Source organism: Rhinopithecus roxellana, chromosome 8 (assembly GCF_007565055.1).
Source record: "Rhinopithecus roxellana isolate Shanxi Qingling chromosome 8, ASM756505v1, whole genome shotgun sequence".
Taxonomy (NCBI): Eukaryota; Metazoa; Chordata; class Mammalia; order Primates; family Cercopithecidae; genus Rhinopithecus; species Rhinopithecus roxellana.
Genome location: NC_044556.1, coordinates 29,663,021 through 29,676,958, shown reverse-complemented (window position 1 = coordinate 29,676,958; position 13,938 = coordinate 29,663,021). Strand labels below are relative to the sequence as shown.

Genomic DNA, 13,938 nt, shown 5'->3' with positions numbered 1-13,938 from the left:
ATACTTGTCCATTCAGCAGCTTCAGTCGCTTAGCACTGGACCTGATCCTGTGGAGGATACAGAAGCATATAAGAACTGGCCCCTGCCCTCCAGAATCACTGTCTAATTGGGGATACAACACAGAACCTACAGTAATTAGATATCAGAGCCATGAAGTGCCATGATGCAAATGCCTACCAGAGGGCTAGGAAAGATCAAAGAAGAGGCCAGAGTGTTGTCTGGATTGTCAGGGAAGGCTCCTGGGAGGGGTCTGGGCTGAACTTTTGAGCCAGGGAAGTTAAGGTTAGCAGAGGCCAGGGAAGGAGCAGCATTCCAGAATGAGCAGATATTTGGAGTTGGAGATGTAGCTGAGGGCCTCAGGAGGTAGTAGGAAGCTGGTCTGGGTAAAGAGAACACATGTGGAAATGTATGCAAATTTCATTAGAGAGGCAAGAGTGGCCAGATTATGAACTGTTATGAAATTCAGGCCAAGGGTTTGGATTTCCTAATTTAATAAATAGCATGACGGACTCTACATCAAAGGTGAGTTGCTGTGAGGCAGTATTTAGAACAGAAGAGAAAGAAAGCCAGAAGTAAGAAGACCATTTGGCTGGCAGTTTTCTGATGGTAGGAATGATATAGATACCTGAATTGGGATGGTGCAGCTGAAAAGTACTGCAAGATTAACTTCATATTGCAGAGGAAGAAAGCACTTTACTTAGAAAGGGGACAGGGAGGGCTGAACGGTGTACTAACTTTGCAAGGGTAGTTCACAGAGAGAACAGGGGAGTTCTTGCCTAGGGGAAACATGGGAGTTTGAGCTAGATTACAGGGAAGAAGATGAGGAATTTGGTTTCAGACACATTCAATCAGACGTAAAAGCTAGTCTTCGTAGTAGTGTCATGAAAACATTTGAAGCCATTGACTGAAATTCAGGTGAGAAGCCAAGTCATATCCAAGAATCTCCTGCATTCATCAGGGAAAAAATTAGTTTAAGTGAAGACAGCAGCGGGGCCAAAGCCTAACTGTGAGGGCTAACTGCTGTTTGGATGGAATTATAATATTTTAGATAAGATTTAAGAGGATTCTATTTCTAGCTACTTGATAGGAATGCAAATGATGATAAGGCTTTTAGAGTTAGATAAGAGAGAAGGCTAGCACCCTGATATTCTGTAATTGAAACAGAGCTTCAAGTCCTTTGGTGAAGCATTACCCATATTCCTTCAGGAATATTAGATATTTTAAGATTACAGATAGGTTATCTTATCTAATTTATCTACCTATTGTTGAAATTATTTCATTTGCATTTAACTGTGTTTTCACTGGCTTATTATTTCTCTCTTCTAGAGCTAACTTATCTCTTGTTATATTCCAGACTCTTGGTGTAAATTACCTGCATTGGAAATTTTGGAGAAATATAGTGTTTTATTTATTTATGGATAAAATAGTCCCAGAGAGAGAGACACACAAGGATGGACACTTAGAAAACAGTCCCAGCTACTCGGGAGGCTGAGAATGATGTTAACCCGGGAGGAGGAGCTTGCAGTGAGCCGAGATCGCTCAACTGCATTCCAAACTGGGTGACAGAGGGAAACTCCGTCTCAAAAGAAAGAAAAGAAAACAGTCCAAGGAGAGAATTCTAATGCCCGACAGAAGTAATGTTTGGAATGTTAGAATGAGGGCTTCTAACTACAGTTTTCACAGACATGGGATAGGAATCTTAGCACCAGATTGCCAGTAATAGAGTTAGATGTATCATTTGCTCATTAAAATGGAGGTGGCATCCTATCCTCTAACAGTGTATCATGATATCAAGAAAATGAAAATGTACCATTTCTACTGCATGACTGAAAATTACTTGGGCTGATTATAAAAATTAGTTGTAATGGCATGTATCAGTATACTTAAAAATAATAAATGTACTGCAGAATGTGCAATGGAATAGAAAAGGACTTTGATTATCAACAAGAGTATACTTCGTGGTAGGTGAAAAGTAAACATGAGGCCATTCAGGAGAAAAGTCTGTCATGAATGCATCAGTGTGTATATGAGGGCTCCAAGGCCGTTGATTCTAAGAATAACTAAACTCCCTCCAATTCTCTTGGCCAGTCTGCTTGGGTGGTGTCTGGGAATCTCCTTAATAAGTCCCTGCTATCCACAGATATCCTTAGGACCCTTTCATGACAAGAATATTAACTTTGGAAGAATTCTGTGGCTGTCAAGTCAAGCGGTTACCTGAAGAGAGGCAGAATATATTGGAAGATGATGTGAACTCATTCCCAGTTGTCTTAGCTCACTTTTACCTCATCCTTGGCTATAGAAAACTTTTTGTCACAGTTCAGATTAGGCCATGGTACAAGTAACAGCAACCCAAAAACCTTAAATAGGCTTCAAGAAGATAGTTATTTCTCTTTCCCAAAAAATCCTGGAAACACTCCAGGGCTGGAGGGCAGGGCTGGTCATCTCTGTTCCAGGAAATCTTTAGTGATCCAGGTTCCTTCAGGCTCATGCTCCACCATCCTGAAGGGGAGGCTTTCCTCCTCATGGACCAACATAATAGCTTTCACATTCCAGGCAGCAGGATAGAATGAAGAGCCAAAAAGAAAGGCAAAGGCCTGTGCCCACTGTATTCTTAGGAAAGGTCCCTGACCCTGTCTCATGACACCGTTGTTTATATTCCACTGGCCAGAACTTGGTTGTATGGCTCTACCGAACTGCAAGGGAGGCTGAGAAATGTAGCCTTCTCTCTAGGCAAACACAGCCCAATGCATAATCTAAGACGTGAAAGAAGGGGAGAATCAATACTGGGAGAAAGTATACAACCACACCTTGCCTTTTCCGTTGCAGTGGCACCGTGGTATCAGCAGGTCACGTTATATAGCTGCCTGCGGGGGTGCCTGAAGCAGAGCGGCAGTTGCAGAGTAGTCCAACAGTCTCTAAGAGCAGGTACCCTGGAGTCACATCACTTAGGTTTGATTCCAGATTTTTCTCAGATGTAAAGGGGAAATAATATTAGTACCTTCCTCTTAGAGTTGTGATGATTAAGTGAAATACTGAATATGGCACTTTCAGCATGGTATCTTAAGACTTCAAAACCATTTGATAAGTGTGATTAGCTCTTGTATTAACAGTAAAATGAAAAGTTTTAGAGCATCCATATACATGTAGCTTTTTTGTACATCTCTACAATTTGGAGAATATATTTGCTTTTTTCCAGCTATAAGAGCCAGAGTGGTTTTCATTTCTAATTGCACTTTTCTCCTTTTGAAAATAAGCTGGCATGTGCATGCTTGGTTGGGAGGATGGAGGTAATTTCTAACAAATTGTATGAATGATTTTCTTGAATTTTCCATGGGTTCTGCATGTTTCATTGATACCATCTTACAGGCTTTTTTTTATAATGGTTTTGATGTGAAGGATTACTTTACAGTAAGCATCTACCGGATACCCCTTTCCACTGATGTAACAAAGTGGGAATTGGGCACTACCTCAAGAGGATGAGGCCATTGTTGGCCATCCTTGGATGGATGGATGGGATTCAAAGATGGCAGAGTGGAGTGGTATTCTCTGTGTTTGCCTATAAAAGGATAGACAGCTCTGAATTGCAAAATACTATTGTCTATCAAAATGTAAAAGTTTGACTTGTTCTTCATTTTGAAATGGTGATAGGAAAGAAGTGGGTGAAAATGAAGCTTGGTATTCCAACTTTGATGTGACAGTTTTCTCATGATTACAGACCACAAAATAGTTGTGTTGAGATATTTTTGCCGATACCTAAATGCTCTTTTGCTTCTCTCTTTTTCTTTCTTTCTCAAAGCCCCCTCTTTGTTCTGTGGCTTTTCTTTTGTAACTCCTCCAGACTACAGCTTTGTTCCCCCTTCTTCCACTCCTTTCTGGTCAGGTACTGCTTTACTACTTTTATTTGTCTCTTCAACTTGCTTCTGCTTGCATATAAAATATTTGAGTTCCATGTATGGCTTCTCATATGGATACATCTCCTCACAGACACTCCCTCGAGTTCCATTACCACCATGCACTTTACTCTTCTCTCTCATAAAGTCACTATTCATCATGACATTTCACTCCTCTGGTGTTTGTGTGTGTGTTCATGCCATGAGACATTTTATAATTTATCTGTTGGGGCGAGTTTGCAGAGGGATAGGGCTGAAAGTATAAAGGGGGATGAAAATTTATGAAATCATTACTTTTCTTGAAGACCAGAAAGTTTAGATGAAAAAAAGCCAATGTTTATGTATTTTCATGAAGAAAATAAATAGAATTAAAATCCCAAGTTTGTTTTCAAATATAAAAGTAAAATACAGTGCACATTACTTGAAAAGATGACTGGCACCCATGAATTCTGCAGTTCTTCAGTTTGTGTGCGGGCATTTTGGTCTTGATTTCTGTCATTACCCAGAGAGTTTAATGGCTGTTTACATGACATTTAGGGTGTACATTAGATAAAGTCTGTTTTTCTGATAGATTTTTAAAAATTAACCTGCACATCCCAATAAAAATCATAGAATTTAGAACTAGAAAAAACTTACAAGTCATCTAGTACAAACCTTTCATTTCAGTAGATGAGAAAAAATGTGGCCTTGAAGGGTTAAGAGACCTGTGCAAGGTCACACAGTTAAGTTAATGATTGGTTTTTTCCATCACAGGGGTGTTTTTATGTGCACCGACTCTAACAGTAGTGCCCCAGTAATGGGACAGTTTTCAGTGAGAAAGCTATTAAAGTGGTTTGTGTCCTGAACAGTAAAATAAAATGACCTATTTTTACTCCCTTTACAGTTCTGAAATTTACAGTATTGCCATTCATTTATCTCATGATGGACACCTGGAGTCTAAAAAAAATTTCTGTCATTACAAAGCCATGAATAATGGGTCAGAGATCCCTGTGGCCAAGTGGGCAGGCTCTTCCAGGGTAACATGGGTCATAACTTCTGCTGCCTGAGCCCTGGGAACTGTGAAAAATACAGATGGATGGTGTTCCCCATTTGTCTCTTTTTCTTACACTTAAGTTCCTTTACCATTTAAGATTTATAAAGTTTCACCAACCTCCGACGAGTGATCCTCAGAATCACTGAACATATAATTGAAAACACTTTATAACCCCAAAGAGCAACAGGTAGAGAAGTTAATATAAAATGTGCTATGAAACACTAGAGACTAACAAACATGAACCACTGGAATGGAGTTTTGTTTTCAGAACAGGGCCAGCAGGGACAGGGAGAAAGTTAGCTCCTCTCCTGCCAGCAAAAATTAAAGACACACACACACAGAGAGAGAGAGAGAGAGAGAGAGAACTCAACTCTGAACACAGGAGATGAATGCCCTGACACCTTATTTTTGATTAGATACGTCAGTAACGTTTTTCGGTAAGGCAGTATTTGTTTCAAAGAAAGAAAATATATGAATGGCATTTATGTGTTCCTTCTGTGAGACCTGATTCACACCTCTTCACATAGGTGAATTATATAGAAAACAATAACTAAATTTATCCCCAAATAGTTTTAACATAGAAAGCTTCATTAGGGAAGAAAGTGCCGCTTAACCAGAAGTGATAACATAGATTTGACAGGAGATTTACATCAGAGCAAACTTTCGTTGTTTTGAGTGTTAGTTGAAGCAGTTACTGGATAAAATCATAAAGCTTTACCTTGGAGGTGCTAGTTAGATTACTGGGCCATCAATAGGAAATTTATGATGAAATTATTTTAGAATCTATCTCCTTAGATACTTAGATATTAACCAGTTTTTTTAATTTGGTTTTTTCTGTTTTGTTTCCTTTTTATAAAAACTATTCCTAACTTTGAAGTTCTTATGAAGAATGGAAAAACAGGACAATGGTTCTTTAAACTTACGAAGCAAATTTGCCTGCATCTGATTGAATTGAAACAGCAATTTTGCTGCTTTCAAACTCCTCTGCCATTATCGCTGGTCTGTAATGAAATCACGACTGTGCATTTGATAGCATCAATAACAGTCATCTGATTAGGTTCTTATGGTTGTTAACGAACTGCAAACCTACCCTCACTCCTTGTCATTTCTTGACAGTGTTGAGTCCAAAAGTGCTGGGCATTGCCATTGCTCGGTATGACTTTTGTGCAAGAGATATGCGAGAGTTGTCCTTGTTGAAGGGAGATGTGGTGAAGATTTACACAAAGATGAGTGCAAATGGCTGGTGGAGAGGAGAAGTAAACGGCAGGGTAAGTTGGTCCTTAAGTAAAGAAGTAAACGGCAGGGTGAGCTGGTGCACGTGAATGAAGGGGACCGAGCAGTTTTTGGCACCTATTGTGGGCAGGGAGAAGCCTCTACACTGTATTGCAGCTGTCAGCCCACAGGCCCCTGCCCTCTGGAAACTGGTGCTGTATCTTGCTGATACCAAGGACTCGCTGAAAATATTTGAAATGAATATGATAGTGACATATGTAAAATTCACTTGGGCAAGTGGGACAGCTTCCTGCTTGGAAAAGAGTTGAGGAGCATTTCAGTTCTTTTTAGACCCTGAGCCATAGAGCTAAACTTTATGTGTATTGCAAAATACCTATAAGATTAGCTGCTGATCTAAATTGGAAAGAATGGGACATAGTACCTCTGTCTTTTCATTCTGTTCTACAGCAGAAATAGGAATCATTATGCAGCAGAGCCCCCCGTATTATACTTAATTTACATATTTATTTGTGTGCTAGTGGATTAGAACACTGTTTATTTTATTCCTCCATTTCAATCATTCACTCTATTAGGCTTCTAAGAGCAGTGAAACCAATCTTCTCACCTACAATGGGCATAAAACCCCAGTTTAATTGGGGTGTTACGAAAACAAAATGCTCTGTTTGTGGAATCTTTTGAAGTGTCAGATACAGAGTCATGTTGCTATGTTGGTTGCTTTTCTTTTTTAGGTGGGCTGGTTTCCATCCACGTATGTGGAAGAGGATGAATAAATTCAAATCCAGCATCGCACCCTGCACCAAAAATTTCAGAGAAGGGATAAATAGAAGCCTGCACAGCATTGTGAATTAACTGAAGTGTTTAAAAAGCTGCATTTCTGGCTGTTCAACATCCTCCCTCCTTAGCCCCTCCTAAGTCTTAATGCTGAGATTTCTAAAGATGCTGGTACTGACAGATTAATGGCTTGCCTAGAGCTGTGCAAGAAACAGCCTGCCAGTCTGTCATTGTCAGGGACCAGGGCAAAACCAAGAGTTGTTCTTCCCAGAAGAGCCCTGCAAACACATTGGTTCATGCTTCCCTTTACTTCATCCGGTCAGATACCATGAGTGCCAGTCATCAGTAAATCTTTAATACACTTTTGCTTTATTCTCACATGTCATTCAGCAGATTATTTGATGGTACAAAGAAACAGAAGTGTAATTTTTATTTTCCCAGCATGAAGAAAAATTGGAGTTCTGCCATTTGAGCAGCTTACTGGAAAGATCCAGCCTTACTTGTCTTAAATTGTCCAACAAGGTGACTCATTGCCCGGCAAACACTTTTACCCTCAGATGTTACTCATGATATTATAAAATATGAGGCCAATGCTCAGGTTTGCCTCATAAGTGAGATATCCCTGAAGGAATTTAATTATTCATGTGGTGTCCTGATTATATTTGCAAACTTCTTTATAAAAGGTGAAAAAAGCACATAAAAGAGAGGGTGTCTTCATACTAAACCTTCACAACCTTCATGATTTCATAGGATTATTTTGGAAATATAGTATTTGACTTTATGAAAGAATGTGGGCTAGGTATATTAGGAGTAGTTGCCAATAATCTGAATAAGGTGGCATTGTTTACAGAAACAGATCAAGGGCTATAATTTATGTCATTTTATAGCAGCAGTATCTATTAACACATGCCTTTTCCTCCCATCCACCTCCTCCCCGTCACCTCCCCTTCCGTCCCCCACAAAGATGATCTGGGACATGACTTTTTTATTGCCACATTTTCTTGGAGCACAAACAACCTTGTCGAGGATTTTGGAAGGAAAGCACAGCTGGGTCCTTTATTCATTTCTGGGACAGAAAGAGGGTCAGTGGGCTTTTGTGGGCTTCCAGCTTCTCTCAGAGTCTCCCCCTCTGCAGCCCATCCTGGGAGTGTATTAACTCGAGGGAATATGAATCTTGCAGTACATTTGTTTTGCCAAGCCATCACTCTTTTATGTGAGGAGCCTAAATACATTCTTCCTGGGGTCCAGAGTCCCCATTCAAGGCAGTCAAGTTAAGACATTAACTTGGCCCTTTCCTGATGAAATATTTCTTCCGCAGCAGAAGTTGTGTTCTGACAAGATGCAGAGAGTGTTTCATGTTTGGAAAAAAAGAAGCAGCATTAACTTAGTAGAGCTGAACCAGGAGCATTCAGTTCTGAAATTTTGAATCATCTCTGAAATGAAGCGGGTGTGGCCTGCCCTCTCCTCAAGCCGTTTGGGTGCCAGAACTCAAGGTTCAGTGGACACATCCCCCTGTTAGAGACCCTCATGGGCTAGGACTTTTCATCTAGGATAGATTCAAGATCTTTACCTCAGAATTATGTAAACTGTGATTGTGTTTTAGAAAAATTATTATTTGCTAAAACCATCTAAGTCTTTGTATATGTGTAAATGATCACAAAAATGTATTTTATAAAATGTTCTGTACAGTAAAGTTACACCTCAAAGTGTACTCTTGGAATGGATTCTTTCCTGTAAAGTCTTATCTGTGACTCTGTCTCGGGAATGTTTTGTCTGTTGCCATCAGCTGAACTTTGTTATGGAGGGAGCAGCCTCATACAAGCAGAAACACTCCTGTGGATGGTATTGTAGCATGTATTGTTTAATTTAGTCAATAGACCCTCTCCTTATAAATGGTGTTTAGTCTTCCTGTTGCATTTCATGGGCCTGGGGGTTTCCTAGCAGAGGCTATTAGAGCTCCTTTTTGTGACATTACCAATTACATCTTTGTCTACGTTTAATACTTTGTATTGGAAACTTCAAATGCTGCGGATTTGTGTAGAGTTCTAATACCAAAGACAGAAGTAAATGTTTTCCATATACTTTGTCTTGCCTTGTATGCAGCCCTTGTGTAATATGGTGAATTAGAGTGGTATTTCACTTTGTATTATTTTGTAAATATGTCAATACAATAAATAGTGACTAAGTTGATTTCTAAGAGTTGGAGTCTTTTTATTGAATGATCCCTGTATTAGTAAGCGTTCCCCTAAAAATGGATGACACTGGATTGTCGGGCCTGTACCCGGTCATTGCCAGCAGTCCAGAGAGGACGGGAGCCCTGTATGTTGGGGGGGTCACCCCCGCACCCCCGCCAGCCCTGCGGACGCTATGCGTCTAGTAGGAGGGCCGCTGCGGTGAGTCTTGAAGCCCAGGGCTGGACCCAGGCAGAGCCGCCGCAGGTGCAGATCTTGGTGATAGTAGTAAATATTCAAAGGAGAACTTCCAAGGCCGAAGTGGAGAAGGGTTGCATGTGAACAGCAGTTGAACATGGATCAGTCGGTCCTGAGAAATAGGAAAGCGCCATTCTGAATGGATAGGCGATGGCCTCGTTGCCCTCAGCCAATCGAAAGGGAGTCCCGTTCAGATCCCCGAATCCAGAGTGGCGGAGGTGGACGCCTCCAAACGTCCAGTGCAGTAATGCGAAAGATCCCAGAGAAGCCGGCGGAAAGCCCGGGGGAGAGTTCTTTTCTCCTTGTGAAGGGCAGGGCGCCCTGGAATTGGGTTCGCCTGGAGAGAGGGGGTCCGTGCCTTGGAAAGTGTCAAGGTTCCAGTGGCATCTGATGAGCTCTGGCTGGCCCTTGAAAATGCGGGGAAGAGGGTGTAAATCTCGCGCCAGGCTGTACCCATATCCGCAGCATTTCTGCCTCTGGAACTAAGACGTCTAGGCCAGCAGAACAGAATGTCACGTGAACAGGAAGCAAAAATTTTGCTAGTGGATCACTAGGGGTGATGGTGAGTGGTGCCACGTCCACTTCCACCCCCTGGTTCCTGGACCCGTGAATCCTGGCTATGGGAGAAACAGTGCCATATATTCGACACTGATTTAGAGCATACACGGCCTTCTAAAGAATTTTGCCCCATCCCTGCAAAGTATTGTCACCTAGTTGGCGTAATTATGACTTCAAAAGGCCATTCCACCTTTCTATCAGTCCAGTTGCTTCAGGATGATGGTGAATTCCATGAGCATGAGCCCACTGCTGTACTTCTTTAACCCTAAAGTGAGTGCCTTGGACAGAGACAATGCTATGTGGAATATCATGACGGTGGATAAGGCATTCCGTGAGTTCATGGATGGTAGTCTTGGCAGAAGCATTGCTGTACAGGATAGGCAAACCCATATCCAGAATGTCTATTCCAGTGAGGACAAACTTCTGCCTTTTCCATGATGTAAGAGGTCCAATATAATCAACCTGTCACCAGGTAGCTGACCGATCACCCCAAGGAATGGTGCCATATCGAGGGCTCATTGTTGATCTCTGCTGCTGGCAAATTGGGCACTCAACACTGGCTGTAGTCAGGTCAGCCTTGGTGAGTGGAAGTCCATGTTGCTGAGCCCATGCATAACCTCCATCCCTGCCAACATGGCCATTTTGTTCATGGGCCCATTGAGTGATGACAGGAATGGCTGGAGAAGGAGGCTGAGTGGTGTCCACAGAATGGGTCGTACTAACCAGTTGATTATTAAAATTCTGCTGAGGTGACCCATTGGTGAGCACTCACATGGGATACAAATACCTTCACAGTTTTTGGCCACTCAGGCCCATCCACATACCTCTTCCCCAGATTTCTTTGTCACCGATTTTCCAATCATGCGTCTTCCAAGTCACTGACCACCAAGCCAAACCTCTGGCTACAGCCCATGTATCATTATATAATACACAACCAGGTGCACTGCTCGAATTTCTGTCGTCTGGGAAGATTTCCCTTCGGTGCTGTCCTTCAGGGATGTCTTGGAAAGGGGCTGCAGTGCCGCAGCTGTCCACTTTCAGGTGTTGCCTGCATATCGTGCAGAACCATCTGTGAACCAGGCCCTAGTCTTCTCTGTGAATTCATCATAGAGAGCTCCTTATGTAGCCATTGGTGCAGGCTAGGGAAGAGAAAGCAGGGTGGCAGGAGTGGAGACCAGGGGCATTTGAGCCACTTCCTCATGTAACTTACTTGGCCTTTAGGACCTGCTCGAGCCCGATCACGTATATATCACTTTCATTTGATGAGGGACTGCTGCTATGCATGACCCACTTTATTGCTAGGTGGGTCAGAAAGCACCCAGTTCATGATAGGCAGTTCAGGTCGCAGAGTGACTTGATGACCCATAGTTTCCACCAAAGCCCAGTAACAAGCCAAGAGCTGTCTCTCAAAAGGAGAGTAGTTATCTGCAGAAGATGGCAGGGCCTTGCTCCAAAATCCTAGAGGCCTCCACTGTGATTCACCTATGGGGGCCTGCCAAAGGCTCCAAACAGCATTCCTATCTGCCACTGACACTCAAGCACAATTGGATCTGCTGGGTCATATGGCCCAAGTGGCAGAGCAGCTTGCACAGCAGCCTGGACCTGTGGCAGAGCCTTCTGTTCTGGACTCCACTCAAAACTGGCAGGCTTTCGTGTCACTTGATAAGTGGGCAGGACTAATACACCCAAATGAGGGATGTGTTGCCTCCAAAAGTCAAATAGGCCCACTAGGCATTGTGCCTCTTTCTTGGTTGTAGGAGGGGCCAAATGCGGCAACTTATCCTTTACCTTAGAAGGACTATCTCGACAGGCCCCACAATCCCATAACTCACATATACCAGCCCCGAAATTAACATGGGAATTAAGCCCTTATTTTGTTTAGGTTTAGCTCAGGATTGCTGCCTAAGTTATGAACAGTGAACTACAAGGTAAACTCAGTAGTTGCCAATAGCATTTATTGGCATGCTTACCATGTGCCATGCTCTGTACTAAGTGCTTTATTTGCACTAACTTACAACAACCCCCAAAGGTAGAACCCCATAATATTTTCATTTGTACATGAGGAAACTGAGGTACATTAAGAGGTTGCAGTTTTCCCAAAGTCACACAGCTGCTAAGTGTCAGAGCTGAATTCTGACTTGGGTGGTCTGGCTCCAGAGTCCATATAACCACTATCCTATCCTGTCACACTTTGTAGGGCAAGAGAGAGATTTCGTACATTTTTAAACTTACATAACCAAGAAGAAACTATTTGATACTAAACAGTGGTTTGAACAAAGGAAGATTAACACAGAATTAAGAAATATGCCACTATTCCTGCCACCTAAAAGAAACCCCAAAAAAGATACTCCCTAGAGAGATTGGTATCAGATTGAATTTTCGTTTCTAGTTTGACGCACTCTTGCACTAGAAAATGGCTGCTAGTCCAGAGAGGCTTGGAGTCAAGATTCCCATGGTGGAGCAGGCCAGCTGATAATCCACAGTGATGGAGTCTGTCTTCCGGAGAGGATGGAATCACTTCATTCCTTCTAAAGACCAGGAAGGGCCATGGTGGTAGCTTCTACTTGACTTCACCATCACAACCTTGCTACAAACACAAAATTCCTGCCATTTTCATTACAATACAGTGGGTTATACAGCCCTCAATCCATTATTTGAGGAGCCAACTCCATTGGTATCTTTTTCACTTCTCTTTGACATACTAACATTATGTGACTGTTAGACCTTGTATCAGTTCATCACCATCCTCACCACTATCAATTGTACTCACCGTTGACCCCTTTATTTGGTAATTAACATGGGAACATAGCTTTGTAACAAGTATTTTGTCTTCTACCAAACAAGTGAAGTAAAATATGCTGGTAGTTAGTTTTTTGTTTGTTTGTTTGTTTTGAGACAGAGTTTTGCTTTGTCACCCAGGCTCAAGTGCAATGGTGGGATCTTGGCTCACTGCAGCCTCCGCCTCCCGGGACCAAGCAATTCTTCTGCCTCTGCCTCCTGAGTAGCTGGGATTACAGGCACCCGCCATCAGGCCCAGCTAATTTTTGTATTTTTTTTAGTAGAGACGGGGTTTCACCATGTTTCCCAGGCTGGTCTCGAACTCCTGACCTCAGGTGATCCACCCGCCTCAGCCTTCCAAAGTGCTGGAATTATAGGCATGAGCCACCATGCCCAGCCGCTGGTAGTTAGTTAGTTTTGAGGCATCTTGCTTTGTTCTACTTAATCTGACAGCTGTATAGAAGAGTGAAAAGGCATGGCCCTATAACTCAGACTGACTGTCTCGGTTTATGTCTCATCCGTACCATGCAGAACCTCCGTCAATCAGTACCACAACACCTACTTCATAGAATGGTTGTGTGACACAACTGAGATCATCCATGTGAAGTGGAACGATGCCTGACTTATACAAAGCCATATTTGTCATTATCATCCTTGTTGTGATTGTCAGATGGATTTGCTGACAAGTTTGGATAGTTGCCATCTTAATATTTGAATTTCTTTAGCATAAGTTAGGCTCATTTATTGGATTAAGGAGAAAAACCCTGCAGATTCTAAATTAGCCTCTCTAGGATGGGAATTAAACTATTTGGTTTCTTAGATAGAAGGAGAGTTTTAGCATCAGTCAGACCAGGGTTCAAACCCCAACCCTGCCACTAACTTTTATGAGCATCCACTACCTCTTCTGTACTGAAGGGATCATTAAAAGTGCCTGAGAGAGCTGTGGTGAAGAATAAATGATAACATATGAAAAAGGTGCCTAGTGCAGAACCTCACACATACTAGGTATGCAAGAAATGTTGATTTCCCTCCCTTTATGAAAGATAAGATACTCAGGCACCAAATTACGTACTTGCCGCCTTTATTTTGAATATTATTGAGAGTTCATGCTTGGTTTTTTACATATAGTTTAATCTGCACTTAAATTATGGACAGAGTTAAAGGTATACATGTTCAGGAACATTAATATGCAAACCCACAAACGATCTCAGAAGTTGAATTTAACAGCTCTACATTATTTTGACTA

The 13,938-nt window shown here is 42.0% G+C and overlaps 1 protein-coding gene across 5 annotated transcripts in view; it reads left to right on the top strand.

Moving 5' to 3' along the window:
* Window positions 1-9,117, top strand: part of VAV3 (vav guanine nucleotide exchange factor 3) — a 448,149-nt gene extending 439,032 nt beyond the window's left edge. For 3 of the 5 annotated variants that reach the window (XM_030935746.1, XM_030935748.1, XM_030935750.1), the window contains 2 exons: window positions 6,040-6,191; window positions 8,249-9,117. In XM_030935746.1, coding sequence (XP_030791606.1) covers window positions 6,040-6,191; window positions 8,249-8,353 — 257 coding nt within the window. In that variant the 3' untranslated portion in view covers window positions 8,354-9,117. Of the gene's footprint in view, window positions 1-6,039; window positions 6,192-6,884 lie in introns of all 5 variants that reach the window. The other 2 variants (XM_030935747.1, XM_030935749.1) reach the window with 1 other exon arrangement.
* The last annotated feature ends 4,821 nt before the right edge of the window (window positions 9,118-13,938 follow it).